The sequence below is a fragment of the Diaporthe amygdali genome (genome assembly GCF_026229845.1).
Source record: "Diaporthe amygdali strain CAA958 chromosome Unknown NODE_40_length_369474_cov_65_526704, whole genome shotgun sequence".
NCBI lineage: Eukaryota > Fungi > Ascomycota > Sordariomycetes > Diaporthales > Diaporthaceae > Diaporthe > Diaporthe amygdali.
Window position 1 is genome coordinate 970 of NW_026517060.1, and position 17,082 is coordinate 18,051.

Below are 17,082 nucleotides of genomic sequence, written 5' to 3' on the forward strand. Positions count from 1 at the left end.
GTCAACCCCTCCAGCCGACAGTTACCCACTGTGCAGCGTGCAGCATGAACCACACGGGTAGCTCCACGCCACTTTGTGACTGACCGCACTTCAAGCTGCTCTCTTCATGCAACAACTTTACAACTCCTACACAACACTGCTCGTTTCCCCCCCAGACGACAAAGTAGACCAGCCTCCCCAGACCTCCAGAGCCCTCCAGCTTTATATGCCATCTCCAACCAACCTGCGTCCTCTTCAACCGCCACCACCATGAGTGGACGGCTCCTGGCAGCGGGGATACTGCCCCTTACCACGCGCCGCGCCGCCGCCAATCTCCCTGAAGCCGCCGTCCGCCACTACCACCGCTTCCGACTCCCCACCGGAGGCCTTCAACGCGCCGATGCAGCCATCCACGCGACGAGACAGCGCATGTGGCCCCCGGGCAGTGCCTTCCACAATGCGGTCATCGTGCGCAACGCCTCCTTCGCGAGGTTCCTGCCCAGGCTGCTGGTCAAGTTCGTCAGGATACCCGCCATGTTTGGAGGGTTGATGATAGGCGGAGTCGCGTGGGTGCAGTACCAGGCAATACGTAAGAATGGTCATGTGTCCCAGGGCTTGGGGACTGGGTGCTAACTTGGTTGCAGAGGTCAGCAACTCGGCGTCGGAGATGTACAGGAACATGAAGTCGACCGCGATGGATACCGCTTCAGATTTCTTCGGTGGGGCGAAGGACATAGCGGGCCAAATTGGAAGGGGATGGGACAACACTAAAGAGTCGGTCGAGCTCCCAGAGTGGATGCAGAAGGTACTTCGATTACAGGAAGACATAGGCACCAGTGGAAAAGGGCCAGACCCAGGAGACGAGCCGCCGAAACACAGCAGGTCTGGAAAGGTCATGACTGGTGCTGCGGCAGCAGGCGCGTGGACTCAGATTGTGGACGACGAGCGGGATGGAGAAGAAGCCGCCAACGACGACCAGATGATGGTACTCACCAAGAAGATGATCGAGATCCGGAATATTCTCTCAAATGTCGGCCAGTCCAGCGCCCTCACACTGCCGTCTATTGTTGTCATCGGGTCGCAATCTTCAGGAAAGAGTTCGGTTTTGGAGGCTATCGTGGGGCATGAGTTCCTCCCCAAGGGCTCAAACATGGTCACAAGACGGCCGATCGAGCTCACTTTGATCAACACCCCCGAGTCAAAATCCGAGTACGGCGAGTTCCCGGATCTAGGCCTGAAGACATCCGACTTCTCCTCCGTGCAGAGGACACTGACCGATCTCAACCTGGCTGTTCCGGACAGTGAATGTGTTTCCGACGATCCCATCAGGCTGAGCATCTACTCTCCCAGTGTGCCAGATCTGTCTTTGATCGACCTGCCGGGCTATATCCAGGTCGTCGGCCAAAACCAGCCTCTGGAACTCAAGTCGAAGATTGCAGAACTATGCGACAAATACATTCAAGCGCCAAATGTGATTCTCGCAATATCTGCGGCAGATGTTGACTTGGCCAACTCCACAGCGTTGAGGGCAAGCAGGAGGGTAGACCCAAGGGGCGAGAGGACAATCGGTGTTGTCACTAAGATGGACCTGGTCGACCCAATAAGGGGCGCGTCCATATTGTCAGACAAGCAGTATCCCCTCAGGCTTGGATACGTCGGGGTCGTCTCTCGAGCACCTGGCGTGAAGACATTGTTCAACAAGGGGATGGGCAGCAATCTCACTGCCACTATTGCCAAGAACGAAAATGCCTTCTTCTCATCACATCCTTTAGAGTTTGGACCCGACGCTGGCCTCAGTGTCGGCACGCTGACGCTGCGCAAGAAGTTGATGCACGTCCTTGAGCAGACCATGTCTGCCAGCCTGCAAAGCACACACGACGCTATAAAACAGGAGCTCGAAGAGGCCACCTATGAGTTCAAGGTTCAGTACAATGACCGACCGCTGTCGGCAGAGTCGTACCTAGCCGAGAGTCTCGATGCCTTCAAGCACTCTTTCAAGCAGTTCACCGAGGAATTCGGCCGTCCGCAAATGAAAGAGATATTGAAGAAGGAGCTCGACCAGCGCGTACTAGACCTGCTTGCTCTCCGCTACTGGAACAAGCCCATCACCGACCTTTCCCAACCACCTCCAGAGGTCGACTCCCTCGCAGATCTGCCCAAAGCCGATCCTAACAACCCCTACTGGCACCGCCAGCTCGACGCCTCCACTGCGTCACTGACGAAGCTGGGAGTGGGTCGTCTGGCTACGAGTGCGGTGGCCACGACAATCCAGCAGCACATCGAGCAGCTGATTGCACAATCGACATTCGCCAACCACCCCTTTGCGCGTGAGGCAATCACCAATGCCGCGTCAAGCATCCTGAACGAGAGATTTTACAGCACAAGTGATCAGGTGGAGAACTGTATTAAGCCTTACAAGTTCGAGATCGACGTCGAGGACAGGGAGTGGAACGTCGGCCGGGAGCACGTTGGAGGCGTGCTCAAGGGTGAGCTGGACGCGTGCCAGAGCGCCCTGACGAACCTGGAGAAGGCGGTTGGCGGGCGGAGGAAGATGAAGGAGGTGATGGGTTTTGTTGACAAATGCCGGAAGGGAGATATCATCGTTGAGGGCGACGGGAGGATTGGCGCGGGCGGATTCAGCGCCGCGCTGCTGGAGAAGGGTAAGTCGACTGCGCACCACATTTCGTCCTGCAAACTCATACAAGCTGACACATTATGTACAGGCCGCGAGGCAGTGTTCCTGCGCGACCGCGCAGACATCATCAACATGCGGCTGCTGGCGGTCAAGTCGCGGCAGTGCAAGGACCCGAACAACAAGTACTACTGCCCGGAGGTGTTCCTGGACGCGGCGGCGACCAAGCTCGCGCAAACGGCGGTGCTGTTCCTCAACGTCGAGCTGCTGTCCGAGTTCTACTACAACTTCCCGCGCGAGCTCGACGCGCGCCTCGGCCGCCACCTGTCCGACGACCAGATCGAGCGCTTCGCCAAGGAGGACCCCAAGATCAAGCGCCACCTCGAGGTCATCCGCCGCAAGGAGCTGCTCGAGCTCGTCCTCGACAAGATGGAGAGCCTGCGCCAGCTCGAGGCCCCGAGGGGGTCGGCCAAGGCGGACCGCGAGGGGAGGAAGGAGAAGGGCGGGCGGTGGGGCCTGTTCTGAAGTAGTGAGTGAGTGGCTGATTGATTGATTGATTGATCACATATTCAATCCTGAGCAGGCCTGCCTGGTCCGCCCCGGAAGAGGAGCGCCTGGTGTTGGTTTCGTTGGGTGCCATGACTTATGATATATATACATCTCATCACAGCAGTGGGGTGTTGCAGGCAGGAGTTTCTGTGTGGCCGGTCGTCGTTCATTGATTGGATTGTTTTGAGATCCCCTCCCACCCAGCTTATTACTTACACATATGTATACAATTAAAGCTGCGAGCAAAGAAAGATATTCAACCTCAAGGTCGTGTGGCGTGGTCGTTTAGGCTTGCTGGTTTACGTATAGAACATACAAGGACTATCCTCCTCGCCTTATTTTATTGTGTCACGCATGAAATAGTCTACATACTCCTCGCTTCCAAAGTCGCACTCGCAAATACATTTCGTTACCGTGGTCTTCATTCAGTGTGAAATTGGTCTATGGCGAACGATTTTGATTCATAATCAGATCTTGTATACATCTACCCGATCTACCAAAAAAAGAAGAGGAGAAAGAAAGACCGTTCCCCTCAGGTCGCATCGGTACTCGTTTGTAACGTAACCTCCCACCTGAGCGCCCCTCCCTTGCCGTACCCCTCGCCCAGCCTGTTCTGTACGATGCGGCCGACGCGCTGGCGCAGCAGGCTCAGGGCGGCGTCGTCGCAGCCGCGGGCGACGCACAGCTTGAGCGTGGCCATGCACAGGCCGTAGTGGACCTGCCAGAACTGGGCCTCGTCGACGCGCGACACGTTGGGCTCCGACTCGATCTCGCGCACCACATCGTCGGCGTCGCTGTTGCCGCCATGCTTGGCGCCGCTGACGCCGAATGTCGCCGCCACCGCTGAGGATGAGGTGCTGATGGAGGATTTGTGCTGCCGCCCGCTGTACGACATGAGCAGCATCAGGCCCTGGGCCACCGCGAGGCGCATGCCGAGCACGAACATGGACACGGCGATGGCGACGCAGATGAGCTTGTCGAGCCAGGCGAAGGACCCCATCGGCAGCAGGGGCAGCATCAGCATGAGGAAGCTGAAGAAGAGCGTGAGGGAGTGGAAGGGGTTGGCGAGGATCTCGGGCAGGAAGGACGCGAAATAGCTGGGCCGCATGACGCGGCGGATGCGAGCGTGGTTCTTGAGGCCGTACGCCGATACAAGGGTGCTCAGGACGGCGGCGAGGGTGGCCACGTCGACCGCGCCGGCACTAACAGCGCCCTCGTCCCCGCCATGACCGTGGCCGTGGCCGTGGGGGTGGTGCGGCGCGTGCGAGCCCACGCTCTCGAGGACGTGCTTGAAGTTGTGGCTCAGCAGGTCGAAGCCGCCGAAGACAAGGAAGACGCTCATGGCGAAGCCGGCCAGCACCTCGACGCGCTGCAGGCCGAAGGGGTGCCGGATGGAGCTGCGCCGCCACACCTCGAAGTTGCCCAGCACGTCGACGCACACGCAGATGGCGGCGGACCCAACATCGAAGAAGACCAGGTGCGAGAGCGCCGTCATGGCTAAGGACCCTCCCGCGCTGAAGAAAACGTAGCCGGCCACGCAGGCGTGGCAGAGACTCCAGTACAGCCGGACCCGCTGGTCCTTATGCATCGAGCCCCATGCTTCCTTGAGCGTCGGCACGGGGAGGGAGGCGGGGAGGACGGGCGGCGGTCGCGGTGGTGGCTCCTGAAAGATCTGGTGCTGGGTGCTTATGGAGGAGTGTTTGTACCTGTGGCCACGGCGCTGACCGATGTTCTGGTCGTCATAGTCAATGTCAGTCAAGCTCATTCTGCGCATCTTTGGTGTATCATGGGTTGGGACAAACGTACCGACCTCACTGGCGAGGTGGACATGGACTGAGTCTGGAAGTTGAAGGGCCCTGGGGCCGGGGCGGCTGGGACGAGGCCATTCTCAGAGAGGGCTGATTCGGTCGACATGCTGCTGGCTGGGCGCCGGATGCTTCGTGGCGTGTCGGGGCTGAGGAGGGAGGCGCTGTTCGGTGAGAGCAGCAAGCCGCCTATGTCATTCCAATTGCCGATGCTGCTGGTGGCGCTGGCACGCGAAGCGGGGCGGTCGACGTCGAAGTCGCTGTCGAGGGCGAGGTCGAGGTCGACGACTTCGTCCTCAGGGGGCGGCTCGACGAGAAGGGGAGGAGTCGGGGATGGTGGAGGGAAGTCTGGCGGCAGGCCAGACGCCATGTGCCTTTCTCGGACGGGAAGACGGCACAGAGAGGAGGGGAGGCACACGGAGGATCTATCTCTTTGATGGCGGTCGCGCTCGCGATCGGTCTGGGGATAGTGGGCCTTGGAAGAAGCAGCCCAACTGCTGGATTCAGTCTAGCGCATTGCAACTATGGGCGGCGATCTGCAGATATGCTTGTCCGGTGACGGTGACGGGAGCTGATGACGATGTGTTGAAGAAATCATCAATTGAAGTGGTGAAGATTCGTGTATCGCAGGAAAGAGCCTCACAGGTCTCATGAGGAGACCACGAGGCCTGACCGAGACAGGGACGGCTCGACGTCGAGGCCATCGCGCCCGCCCCCCGTGCAGTGCGAAGCGGGCACGCACTGGCATGATGATGCCTCCCTGGCCTGGGTGCATTGACTTCAATTCCGCTGCTGCTGGTGGCCAGGAGCAAGGGTTCAGGGGAAAAGGGCCGCTAAGTCAGGGGTCCTGACAGGTCTGATAGGTCCTCTCGGCAGGCACTCAAGGTTCTAGTCTTAGTTCAGTAGTCTGTGTAGTCTATTTGCAGTAGCTAGGACCTGCTAGGTACAGTAGCTGACTACTGTTACTGTAGGTAGACTAGGTGCGGACAGGTGCGGATACACAGAGTCGCATTGGATCGCTGATTTCTCTGGTTGCGGATTTCATCTAGGCCACACCCCATCATACGCTCGAGATTACCATGCTGCCGACTACTGTAACTGCACATGCCCCAGGCATTTTCGTCTTCCTCCGCCATAATTGACCACTGCTCGGATTTCACATGTTCCAATTCCAAACATGTGGGGCGGAAGCTTCTCTCTCTCTTTCTTGACCTCATCTTATCTGACATCTGACATCTGACATCAGCCCGCCTGTGGTCTGTGGCCTGTGAAGCAGTCTGCCAGTCTGCCTGGCTCGGGCGGATCGCCTATCGCCTGTGCCGCTCCCGATCGATCCATCATGGAGCCGCTACCTTCGACCCAAGACACCCACCAAGGTGCTGGTGCCACAGATCCAAACCGCCCCGGCCACAGACGCATGTCCTCTGGCGGCGGCCTCCTCTCCAAACTCTCCTTCATGCGCGCCCACTCCTCCGAACACAACGAGCTCGACGACCCAACCCACCAGCGCGAGAAGGAGAACCGATCCCCGGCCTCCACCATCTACATGCCCACACCGCGGGCCCCCTCCTCCATCGCGACCGCACTGCAGCAGCAGAAGACGAGGCGCCGCCGCGGGTCCCTCCGAAAAGTCGCCCTCCTCGGGCGCGGCGCCCAGCGCGAGCGGCGCGAGGCCCACCGCGCCAGCCTAAGCATCGACGTCAAGCAGGCAGAGACATACAGCATGAGCACACCCACAGAGGAAGGCGGCGCCTTCGGCCTCGGCATCTCGGACATCACGCCCCGGCCCTCGATGGACGGGTACGCGAGCCGCAACGCGCCGGCCGTGGCTGCCGCGACAAACATGCTGCGCGACAGCACTGCGTCCGGGGCTGCCGCGGCCCTGCCCAAGCCTAAGGTCGAGGTCGACGAGCCCACGCCCACGAGCCCCACGATGAGCTACACGACGACGGATGACGAGGACGTGCTGCATATGGGGAGGAACGCGGGCAGCAGGAAAGGCCCCGAGCTGGCGAGCCTGAGCTCCGGGTCCGATGGCTACTTTGGCTCGCTGCCGCGCCGGCGGACGATCAGCCGGGCCAGGTCGCCTCTGAGTCTGTCCGGGCTGGCATCTACGCCTCTGCTGCCCACTGATGACGACTGGGACTACTCGGAGACGGAATGGTGGGGATGGGTGATCCTAGTCGTCACCTGGGTGGTGTTTGTAATAGGCATGGGCTCTTGCTTCAGCATCTGGAGCTGGGCGTGGGACGTCGGCACGACGCCGTATGCGCCCCCCGAGCTGGAGGACGACCCGACGCTGCCCATCACAGGCTACTATCCGGCCTTGATCATCCTGACGTGTGTGATGGCATGGGTCTGGGTGGTTATCGCGTGGGTGGGCATGAAATACTTCAGGCACGCAAAGATAAGTGGCGACTGAAAGCCATGCGGATTGGAATCCTTTTTATTATCAACTACGGCAGAGGCCTTGACCTTGTCAGGTCTCGTCAAATCCAGAAAGAATGGCGTGGGATATGCCTTCAACTGCAGGCAATGCCTCAAGCCTGATAGTCATGTGGTCAGAACGACCAGGCCCTCGAACTGCCTCGCGGAGACAGCAAGTCATCCCTGCAGGCCGGCCGGCGCCCCATGAGAAGCTCTCCTCGCGGCAGGTCACAAGACCCACGACGAAAGTTGATGAATGTCTATTTGAGTGTGAGACAACACAGAAGAGACTGATCTCCGCCAAAGGATATGGAACCTGGGATGCAGGCCACATGCTTCATAGCAGTCACCGACACGTTGCCATCGAAGGGGTACCTGTTATTACAGGATTGAAGACTGTTGGGAACGAGATTCGGTCTGCGACTCGACGACTTCATACTAGGGAGGAAGGCGACCCAGTGAGCTATGGTTAACACGTGCGAATGCTGCATCCGTGAGCAAGGCTAGCAGAGGCAGTCCTGAGCTGGGGCGTAGTGCCTTCGATAGACAGGAAAGTAAGAGTAGCGAAGAAAGCACAGGCTTTGACAAGGCAATATGATCTCGGCTAGCCTAGCGAGTTTCATTGCCTATGGGCATGTCCACAGGAAGCTATAAAGATGAACAATAAAATACCTGATCACACTCTTATTCGAGTACTATACAACCAAGACCGCGCGTTGTCTTCTCAATTTTTCTTGTCCCAGCGCCGCCCAACTAATGGAACCGGACACCCTGCGCGGGACCCGTTGGACTCCACTTTCGGCCACACATGCTCATGACGAGATTATCACAGAGCAAGTGGGTAGCATGTGTTGACTTCTGCCCACATAGAATGTTCTGGATAGGCAATTGAAAGAGCAAGGCTGAGTGGGCTGGGGGTTAGTAGCATTTGAATTGTGGGGTTACTGTTGGCATTCGCCCTTGCAGGCAGCACAGTACTTCGGGGGGGTCAGTTCTGACAACTCAATTGGATGTTATGAGTTACACTTGCATCTGCGAACCCACGGGGCAGTAGGTGAACACAGGGCAGTATAGTAAGATTCTAGCTAGCAACATCACAGCCCAGTGTGAGGTAGCACTGCAGATTAAATTTCTGTGGCTCGACAGGCAACAGCTCTCTGGCTGAGTCTTGTGGAAATTCAACAAATCAAGTGGCGCGAATTTGCCTATGAATCAGCCTAGTGGTACATGCAAGTAAGCTTTTGCCCAACTCCCCAGATGGGTCTAAGTGCCTGTCTGACTAGGCACGCATACGGTCCAAAGACGAGCCTTGCAGAATGAAACGCAAGAACTTCGGCGACGGTGTGTGGCTGTGGCTACAGGGTGAAGTGCAGACGAGACGACGACGACAACGACGGCAGCACTTAATGATGGCTGATAGATACCGTAGATGGATGTGGTCTGCCTGCCGGATGAAGCTTTCAGCCTCATTTTCCGAGGCGGGCGGTTGCTAGGCAGAGGCAAGGTGGCACGGACCGAATTGCGGCCCCTGACCCCGAGATAGCTACAGTGAGTGCAGGTGAGGCTGCCGCTGGAGCACAGCAGGGCCGTGAACGCAAACGGGTAGCTTCTGGACGTGTCCAGCAGAGTCCATCACGCCCCAGATATTTCCACGACGCCGACAGATGCTTCCGCAGATCTCGAATCAGGAATAGACCTCCTTCCAGATCCGATCTTGGCCCCTCTTTCGGATTTCTGATCTGTGCAGGTTGGACGGCTGCGGCGAGAAAGATCCATCGATATTTTTGCATTTGCAGGGTCCCCCTCCAGAGCCAGAGCCAGTGGGTCTGCACCACCCCTGTCGGGCCAATCAAAACGGGAAAGGCGCCGTAGAAACTCTTAGAATTTCCATGGGCAAAGCCTCGATGTACGTATTTGAGCTCCCCTCTGCCTGCTGCTCTGCAACGCCAACCTCTTTCTTCCCAACCTCACAAATTCTCACCACTTCCCATCTTCATCAACTGCAGAAATCCCCATTCTCCCTTCCCTCTCAGACATCGCATCGCAAGATTCGATTCCACAAAGTTTTCTTTCCCCTTCGCTTTCAGTGATACCCAAAGGTAAGCAGACCTAAACCCAGGCCCCACCACCACATGAATCAGCTTCACCTTCCCCCCCCCCCCCCCCCCGCCTCAGCCTGCCCTGCGCCTGAGCGAGCTCTCTCCAGCTTCTAGTCTGGTGCAGATGGTTTCAAGCTTGAGATTGCGGCGCAAGGTTCTGGACTGGAAACACACCCGCGCTGCATCTTTCTGCTTGAATTCATCTGTGGCGACGCTCAATTGCAGGAAGCAAAGCGCTTGCTAGCAAACAAGGCTTCCGTTTGCACTGCTTGTTTCCACAGTGACCTCCACCAAACACCCGCCCTCATCATCGCTCTATCCACACTGCCGCACCGCATTGCAATGCGCAGAGCTGCTTTGTTTGACTCGCAACAACAAATTTCAACTTTGCTGACTGTTGATCCTTCAGTAATTGACGACGTTACGAAACCTCCAAGATGTCTGGCGAAACCTTCGAGTTCCAGGCTGAGATTTCTCAGCTGCTCTCGCTGATCATCAACACCGTCTACTCAAACAAGGAGATCTTCCTGCGAGAACTTGTCTCCAACGCATCAGATGCTCTTGACAAGATTCGATACGAGGCCTTGTCCGACCCCAGCAAGCTGGACTCGGGCAAGGACCTCCGTGTCGACATCATCCCCGACAAGGAGAACAAGACCCTGACCATCCGCGACACTGGTATCGGCATGACCAAGGCTGTAAGTACCAACTCTCCAACCTGAAATCGTGTTGTAATCACAGTGTACTAACCTGCGAGCAGGACCTCGTCAACAACCTCGGCACAATTGCCCGCTCCGGCACAAAGCAGTTCATGGAGGCCCTGACCGCAGGTGCCGATATCTCCATGATTGGTCAGTTCGGTGTTGGTTTCTACTCTGCCTACCTCGTGGCAGACCGCGTCACTGTTGTGTCCAAGAACAACGATGACGAGCAGTACGTCTGGGAGTCCAGCGCCGGTGGTACCTTCACCATCTCCACCGACACTGAGGGCGAGCAGCTTGGCCGTGGTACCAAGATCATCCTCCACCTGAAGGATGAGCAGGTTGACTACCTCAACGAGTCCAAGATCAAGGAGGTCATCAAGAAGCACTCCGAGTTCATCTCCTACCCCATCTACCTCCACGTCACCAAGGAGGAGGAGAAGGAGGTCCCTGATGAGGAGGCCACCGAGACCACCGAGGAGGGTGATGACAAGAAGCCCAAGATCGAGGAGGTTGACGACGAGGAGGAGGACAAGGAGAAGAAGCCTAAGACCAAGAAGATCAAGGAGACCAAGATCGAGGAGGAGGAGCTGAACAAGCAGAAGCCCATCTGGACTCGCAACCCTACCGACATCACCCAGGAGGAGTACGCTGCCTTCTACAAGTCGCTGTCCAACGACTGGGAGGACCACCTGGCCGTCAAGCACTTCTCTGTCGAGGGTCAGCTTGAGTTCCGCGCCATCCTCTTCGTGCCCAAGCGCGCTCCCTTCGATCTCTTTGAGACCAAGAAGACCAAGAACAACATCAAGCTCTACGTCCGTCGTGTCTTCATCACTGACGATGCCACCGAGCTCATTCCCGAGTGGCTCAGCTTCGTCAAGGGTGTTGTCGACTCTGAGGATCTGCCCCTCAACCTGTCTCGTGAGACCCTCCAGCAGAATAAGATCATGAAGGTCATTAAGAAGAACATTGTCAAGAAGGCCCTCGAGCTCTTCCAGGAGATCGCTGAGGACAAGGAGCAGTTCGACAAGTTCTACACTGCCTTCTCCAAGAACCTGAAGCTCGGTATCCACGAGGACTCCCAGAACCGCCAGATCCTGGCCAAGCTTCTGCGCTTCAACTCCACCAAGTCTGGTGATGAGCAGACCTCTCTGGCCGACTACGTCACTCGCATGCCTGAGCACCAGAAGAACATGTACTACATCACCGGCGAGTCTCTCGCCGCTGTTGCCAAGTCTCCCTTCCTTGACGCTCTCAAGGCGAAGGACTTCGAGGTCCTGTTCCTGGTTGACCCTATCGACGAGTACGCCATGACCCAGCTGAAGGAGTTCGAGGGCAAGAAGCTGGTTGACATTACCAAGGACTTCGAGCTCGAGGAGACCGAGGAGGAGAAGAAGCAGCGTGAGGAGGAGGAGAAGGAGTACGAGGACCTGACCAAGGCTCTCAAGAACGTGCTCGGCGACAAGGTCGAGAAGGTCGTCGTCTCCCACAAGCTTGTTGGCTCTCCTTGCGCCATCCGCACTGGTCAGTTCGGCTGGTCTGCCAACATGGAGCGTATCATGAAGGCTCAGGCCCTCCGTGACACCTCCATGTCCAGCTACATGTCTTCCAAGAAGACCTTCGAGATCTCTCCTAAGAGCCCGATCGTCAAGGAGCTCAAGAAGAAGGTCGAGGCCGATGGTGAGAACGACAAGACCGTCAAGTCCATCGTCCAGCTGCTGTTCGAGACCTCCCTGCTTGTCTCTGGCTTCACCATTGATGAGCCCGCCGGCTTCGCCGAGCGTATCCACAAGCTGGTGTCTCTGGGTCTGAACCTGGATGAGGAGCCTGAGGCCGCCGCCGATGCTCCTACCGCATCTGACTCTACGCCTGCCGCTGAGACTGGCGACAGCGCCATGGAGGAGGTCGACTAAATTCTTCGATCACGGCATGGGCAATTGGGAAATGCAGGATTGGCGATCGCATAAAAGTGGTTACAGGAGTTTGGCACGGGTCTCTTCGGGTTTTGACACCTCATATTCGCAGGTCGCTACACGAGCGGTAATATCGTCCTTCAGCCTGGATGTACTGTAGTAGTATCTCAAAGAGAGAAAAAGGATTGTCTTTTCAGCACAATCCTAGTAGACGATAATGAATTTCACGTTTTGAAGATACATACTCTAGTCGGCTTCCCTCTCTTTGCTCCGTGAATGGATGAATTGTGGATTCTTAAGTCAGAGGCCATTCAATATTTAGAAATCGATCGTTTGTCCGAATGAATCCACCGGCTCTTTTTAATCGAACTAAAGAAGTCACGTGCAACGCACTCCTGTTGATAGATATATAAATCAAGCTGTTCTCCCAGTGCGGGAAAAGTAGCATCAGCATTTGTAGTGGGCAGATTGGTCAGTTGGGCCTACACCCATAAGTAGGCCTTGGAGGGATGCAGCCTTCGGCTGCTTCCTGTGGCTAAGTAAAAAACGACACACACAAATCAACACCAACATCCCCAAACGCGCATCGTATTCGAACACGTGACCCAGCCAACACCCAGAGTACTTCTTCAATCCAGTCTCAATGCTGTGGTTTTAGAAGCAAATGAGGACGCTTTCCCAAACTATGGCTGATATGTGTGCTGAGAGTTGTGACGCAGGTTTGAAAGCCGTGATGGCCCTTTGTAACGTGGCCCCACCCATGGACGGTCTGAGTCGTTGAGGACAACCTTGTGAATCCTATGTCCTGCCTCAATCATCTGTCATAAGCTCTCCACCCTATTTCGGGTTGTTCGTCATTGAATCGGGGGAATATCTCCGCGTTCAACATCTCCCGTGAGTAGAATTGCTCTTGCTCGGGTAGTTGACCCGGCTTGAAGATCTGGCTCTGGTGTGCCGAGGGCGATCAATTTTGTCTCTATCTCATATCTTAGACTTTTCAAGCCCTCTCCGTTTGATCCAGGGGGAGCTTCACTGGGTGAGAGGAAGTTGCGTGGCTGATATGTCTCGGGAAGACGTCGCAGTTGATCCGCCTCTCCCAAATCAAGACAGAACACACACAAAAACAGATTACAATATTCTCTTTGTCGAGCCATATCTGAAATTGGGGTCAAGTCCTCCTGACATTTTTGCTCTGAACGTTTGCTAATCTGCTGACTGCTCTGGCGTACCGTCTACGCCCTTATCGGTCTATTATCAGCATGCTCGGGGCTGCGCTGACAGTAAAGGCCCTCCTCTACAAAGCCTCTTGTGGGGAATGGGAACGTGGACTCACCCTACGATTGACTATGGGGGAGATAGCTCCCGGTGACAGGTATGAGGAGTGGTGCCGACACTAATTTAAAAAAAAGACTTTCCACCGAACTCTGTCCTAATCTTCTCAGTATCTATAATAATTGAAAGCAAATCCTGGTCTCAGTAACTGCTGTTAATGGTAATTCCGTATTATCGCCATCTATCGAAATACCAATATCAAACAACACTACTTGGTAGTGAACATCATGCTTGCAAAGAATACTGGCCTCTCCAAACGCATGGCCCCATCCAACTATCGTCGGGCTTATTTCATAATCACTGGCCTGTACCTATTCTTACAAGTTTTGTCTATATCAATGAATGGATCCTTGAATGAAGTCGACCCCTCCATACCAGAAAATCACTCATCCCGTTGTCGCGTTTTCTCAACAAACGATGAGCTCTATTCCCTTGAGAAATACCCGACGCAGTCAGGCCATGAACTCCGAAGCTATGACCTGTTGCTCGAGGACAGCTTTTTTGGTTCCGAAGTGTTCGAGAAAGTACCCACCGCACGCAACAATACATCATATGTCATCGAATTTGAGGAACTATCGACTCGAAATTCCCCTCCAGTCTGTGATTGTGCGGAAGAACCGTTATTGTGCGAGGACTGCTTGTTCAAAATCTACTTGGACGATTACAACCTCAACCATGCCGACCTCCACGACGAAGCTACCAAGGACAAATCTTGCATTACGACGGCGAAAAAAGAATTCCACCTATTTCCAGACTTACCATACGAATTAAAATTGGACATCTTGGAAAGGGCCTGGCCCACGCGCCTGGTGAGGTCATGCACGGTGGATCCAGGAATATTCTCATGCCTCGGGTGCATACCGATGTTGAACGTCCCGACAAGCCGTCCCGCGTCGCTGTCTCTGGTGAGCCACCTGATCCAGAGCTGCATCCAGAGATCGACGGCGAAGACGGTGACGGTCTGGACCAGGATGCCGGCCAACGGGCAGCTGTTGCGGCTCTTGCGCCACCGGCGCGCTTTCTGGTACAACCGCGAGACCGACTTGTTCTGGCTGCACCATCGCAGCCTCAAGCGCGTGATATCGCTCGCTGGCCCGTTCAGGGGTGACGATCCCTTGACCGCCGCCCTTGACCCACGGAAGGCGATCATGGTCGATGCAAACATGCTGGACTGTTACCTAGACCCCAGGGAAGGGGCAGCGATGCTCAACTTGGTGTATTGGAATTATCTCAGGCCAAGGATGCATGTGTACATCCGCGTGTGGTACATGTTTCTTACTTTGACGGCTCAAGGGCGGAAGATAGCTTACGAACGGAAATTATTTGCTGGCTACGAGGCGGAGAGCCGACTCGTCGATGTGAATGACAAAAAGAAACTGGTGAGGTACCTTGAGCTGCTGGAGTATAGCAGCCACCGCCGCCGGCATGAAAGGACAGAATCGGTCATCGTCATCATCATCATCTTCATGGTTGCTGTGATGAACAATGTGTGGCGGTTCAGGCGTGCTCAAAACACACTCGCGTGGTCTGTCGCCACGCGGTTGCCCAACTTCAGGGTAGAGCTGACCGATGCGCAACTGTTTCAGGTGCATATCGCGGACTTTGCACTGGAGTGTCATGGGGCGGGTCCTCGTCAAGGAGGAAGAATCCTCCGGCGTGACGGGAGCCTCAAGCATGGACATCCGTTTGTGAAGGAGTTCCAAATCAGGCTGCCTTTGTACACGCCCGTGTGCGTATTTGAAGTCGGAGATGTCTTAATTGAGCGATTCCGTAGTCTCAGAATTTCTAATGCAAGAATCTTGGAAGGAGATGATGTGAGAGAAATTCAAGAGCAGGAATAATTCATTCATTTTCAGACAGGGCCTAGCGGAATTGATTCATCTCAAGCGACCAAAATTGAAGGTTAGACATGTTTATACAGTAGCGATGCTCACTTCTATGAAGAATGATTTTGCCGTCTGCAAATGATCACTTCTCGCCTCCATAGACTACGAGAAGATCTCATAGCATGCATGTGTCTTTCGAGGTATATCTCAAGGATAATACCTTCTGCTTTCCCTGTTCAAGAGAGCACCCCGGGGGGGGGGGGGGGGTCAGCTGAATATCAGCGGAATCTTGACCATAGCTCCATTAGAGGATCCCAACAGCGACGCAGCCACCAGCGACGCAAGAAGAGTCTTGCGCGCGACGAATCCTCTTCGGGGTATTTGGGACGCATACTGGGTAGCCGGTCTAGCATGATGCTGCAGTCGCCCATTTCTTGTGTCATCGTCTCAAAGACGAGTACTGGAGTGAACTCCGGCAGCCTGAACTGATGCTCCTGGACTAGTGGGTGGTCCTTCTTGAGACGACCGTCCAGCTCCATGATCTCTTCACCCTTGCCGTAGCCAAGTCCTTTATCCCACATCAAGAAGTCAGCTATCTGGAGCATGACCAGCTGTGCATCCGAAAGATTCTCCCTGGAAGGAACTAGTCGATTTGATATCCACCGATCAGACCATGATTTAGCCTTTCTCCTGGCTTGGCATATATTGTTTTCGTCATGCCAGAGATTGTCAGACAAGTCGAGTCTGTTTGACGGCCTAATGTGCCGGTGACAATCATGCCGCGAGGCCTCGTACTTCTTGATCAGTGCCTTGTCATTGACGGGAACAAACCGGAGCTCTTCATCGTCGCCGGAGAACAGACCTTCACGAACGGCCCTGCGCCGTCCCTCGTCGGTGTACAAAAGGATCGGCAACCCACCAACACAGATATAGATGTGGTCTCTGGTTTTGAGGTATCGATCGTAGAGAGACCGGAGTCCATTTTGCAGAAAACGAAATCCATCTTCGGGCTCCATCCATGCATCAAGGATATTTACATGAAGGAGAAAGGTAGTGGCAGGGTCGAGAGCTGCCTGGAAGACGTCATCGTAATTGAATGGGCCAGAAACAATCGACAGACGAGTTATGGACTCCCCGTTGAAGAATATTACATCGGTATTTTTATTGAACCAAAACTTCGTGCGGACCATCTCATCCCTGAAGACAACATTTTGAGCAAAGTCATCTAGCTGAGCGTTGGTCCAGCTGGGCCTCAGCCTGGACAATAGGTGTGTTTCATCCGCCCACACAGTCAGTGGCCTCGAAATTTTCTGTGTTTCGATTTGTGCCTCGCGGCAAGCTTGCATGATCGTGGGAGCACGAAGGGGTGGTAAAAAGTTGCACCCGTGGCAACACTCGCAGGGTCGACGGCCTTTACAGTTGAACTTAGGCGCAGGCTTGCTTATGTACGGGATAGCCGCGCGCATAGGCCAGGCCATTGCCCAGATCTTGGCTCGAATTTCTGGGGGCAGATCGCCGAATCGGTGGAAGGTTCTCGCCGAGGCGTCGGTTTGCATGGCGGTTGAGCTTGCTTTCTTTGCAGCAAGGAGGTCGTCATTGTCATTCTTCGGGCCCGTGTCTGTGTAGACTTATGTTAAAATTTCTGCAGGCATCTTAGATGGACAAAATTCGTTTACCTCCTAGAGCAATATCTGGCATAATACTGGACTGCGTGGTCCGATCTAAGGCGCCTTTTGTGAAAATATTGATATGGTTCATCTTCATTGAGTGTTGTATCAGATTTCAGAAATTTTGGTGATGCGCACTTGTGATATGCATT

At 55.2% G+C, this 17,082-nt stretch overlaps 6 protein-coding genes across 6 annotated transcripts; 4 read left to right on the forward strand and 2 right to left on the reverse strand.

Moving 5' to 3' along the window:
* Nucleotides 1-249: 249 nt before the first annotated feature.
* J7T55_007153 (uncharacterized protein) lies at nucleotides 250-3,136 on the forward strand (the record flags this gene model as incomplete). The annotated part of the gene is made up of 3 exons (XM_053133853.1): nucleotides 250-568; nucleotides 624-2,639; nucleotides 2,703-3,136. The coding sequence occupies 3 exons, from the start codon at nucleotides 250-252 to the stop codon at nucleotides 3,134-3,136; spliced, it is 2,769 nt and encodes a 922-aa protein (XP_052988198.1).
* Nucleotides 3,137-3,692: 556 nt separating this feature from the next.
* J7T55_007154 (cation efflux family protein family) lies at nucleotides 3,693-5,335 on the reverse strand (the record flags this gene model as incomplete). The annotated part of the gene is made up of 2 exons (XM_053133854.1): nucleotides 3,693-4,892; nucleotides 4,967-5,335. The coding sequence occupies 2 exons, from the start codon at nucleotides 5,333-5,335 to the stop codon at nucleotides 3,693-3,695; spliced, it is 1,569 nt and encodes a 522-aa protein (XP_052988199.1).
* Nucleotides 5,336-6,304: 969 nt separating this feature from the next.
* Nucleotides 6,305-7,387, forward strand: J7T55_007155 (uncharacterized protein; the record flags this gene model as incomplete). Its single annotated transcript, XM_053133856.1, has 1 exon — nucleotides 6,305-7,387. One exon carries the CDS (start codon nucleotides 6,305-6,307, stop codon nucleotides 7,385-7,387), a length of 1,083 nt encoding a protein of 360 aa, XP_052988200.1.
* Nucleotides 7,388-9,928: 2,541 nt separating this feature from the next.
* On the forward strand, nucleotides 9,929-12,105 carry J7T55_007156 (uncharacterized protein; the record flags this gene model as incomplete). The annotated part of the gene is made up of 2 exons (XM_053133857.1): nucleotides 9,929-10,189; nucleotides 10,252-12,105. The coding sequence occupies 2 exons, from the start codon at nucleotides 9,929-9,931 to the stop codon at nucleotides 12,103-12,105; spliced, it is 2,115 nt and encodes a 704-aa protein (XP_052988201.1).
* Nucleotides 12,106-13,775: 1,670 nt separating this feature from the next.
* Nucleotides 13,776-15,278, forward strand: J7T55_007157 (uncharacterized protein; the record flags this gene model as incomplete). The annotated part of the gene is made up of 1 exon (XM_053133858.1): nucleotides 13,776-15,278. The coding sequence occupies one exon, from the start codon at nucleotides 13,776-13,778 to the stop codon at nucleotides 15,276-15,278; it is 1,503 nt and encodes a 500-aa protein (XP_052988202.1).
* Nucleotides 15,279-15,541: 263 nt separating this feature from the next.
* Nucleotides 15,542-17,021, reverse strand: J7T55_007158 (uncharacterized protein; the record flags this gene model as incomplete). The annotated part of the gene is made up of 4 exons (XM_053133859.1): nucleotides 15,542-15,906; nucleotides 16,036-16,520; nucleotides 16,713-16,881; nucleotides 16,940-17,021. 4 exons carry the CDS (start codon nucleotides 17,019-17,021, stop codon nucleotides 15,542-15,544), a joined length of 1,101 nt encoding a protein of 366 aa, XP_052988203.1.
* Nucleotides 17,022-17,082: the final 61 nt, after the last annotated feature.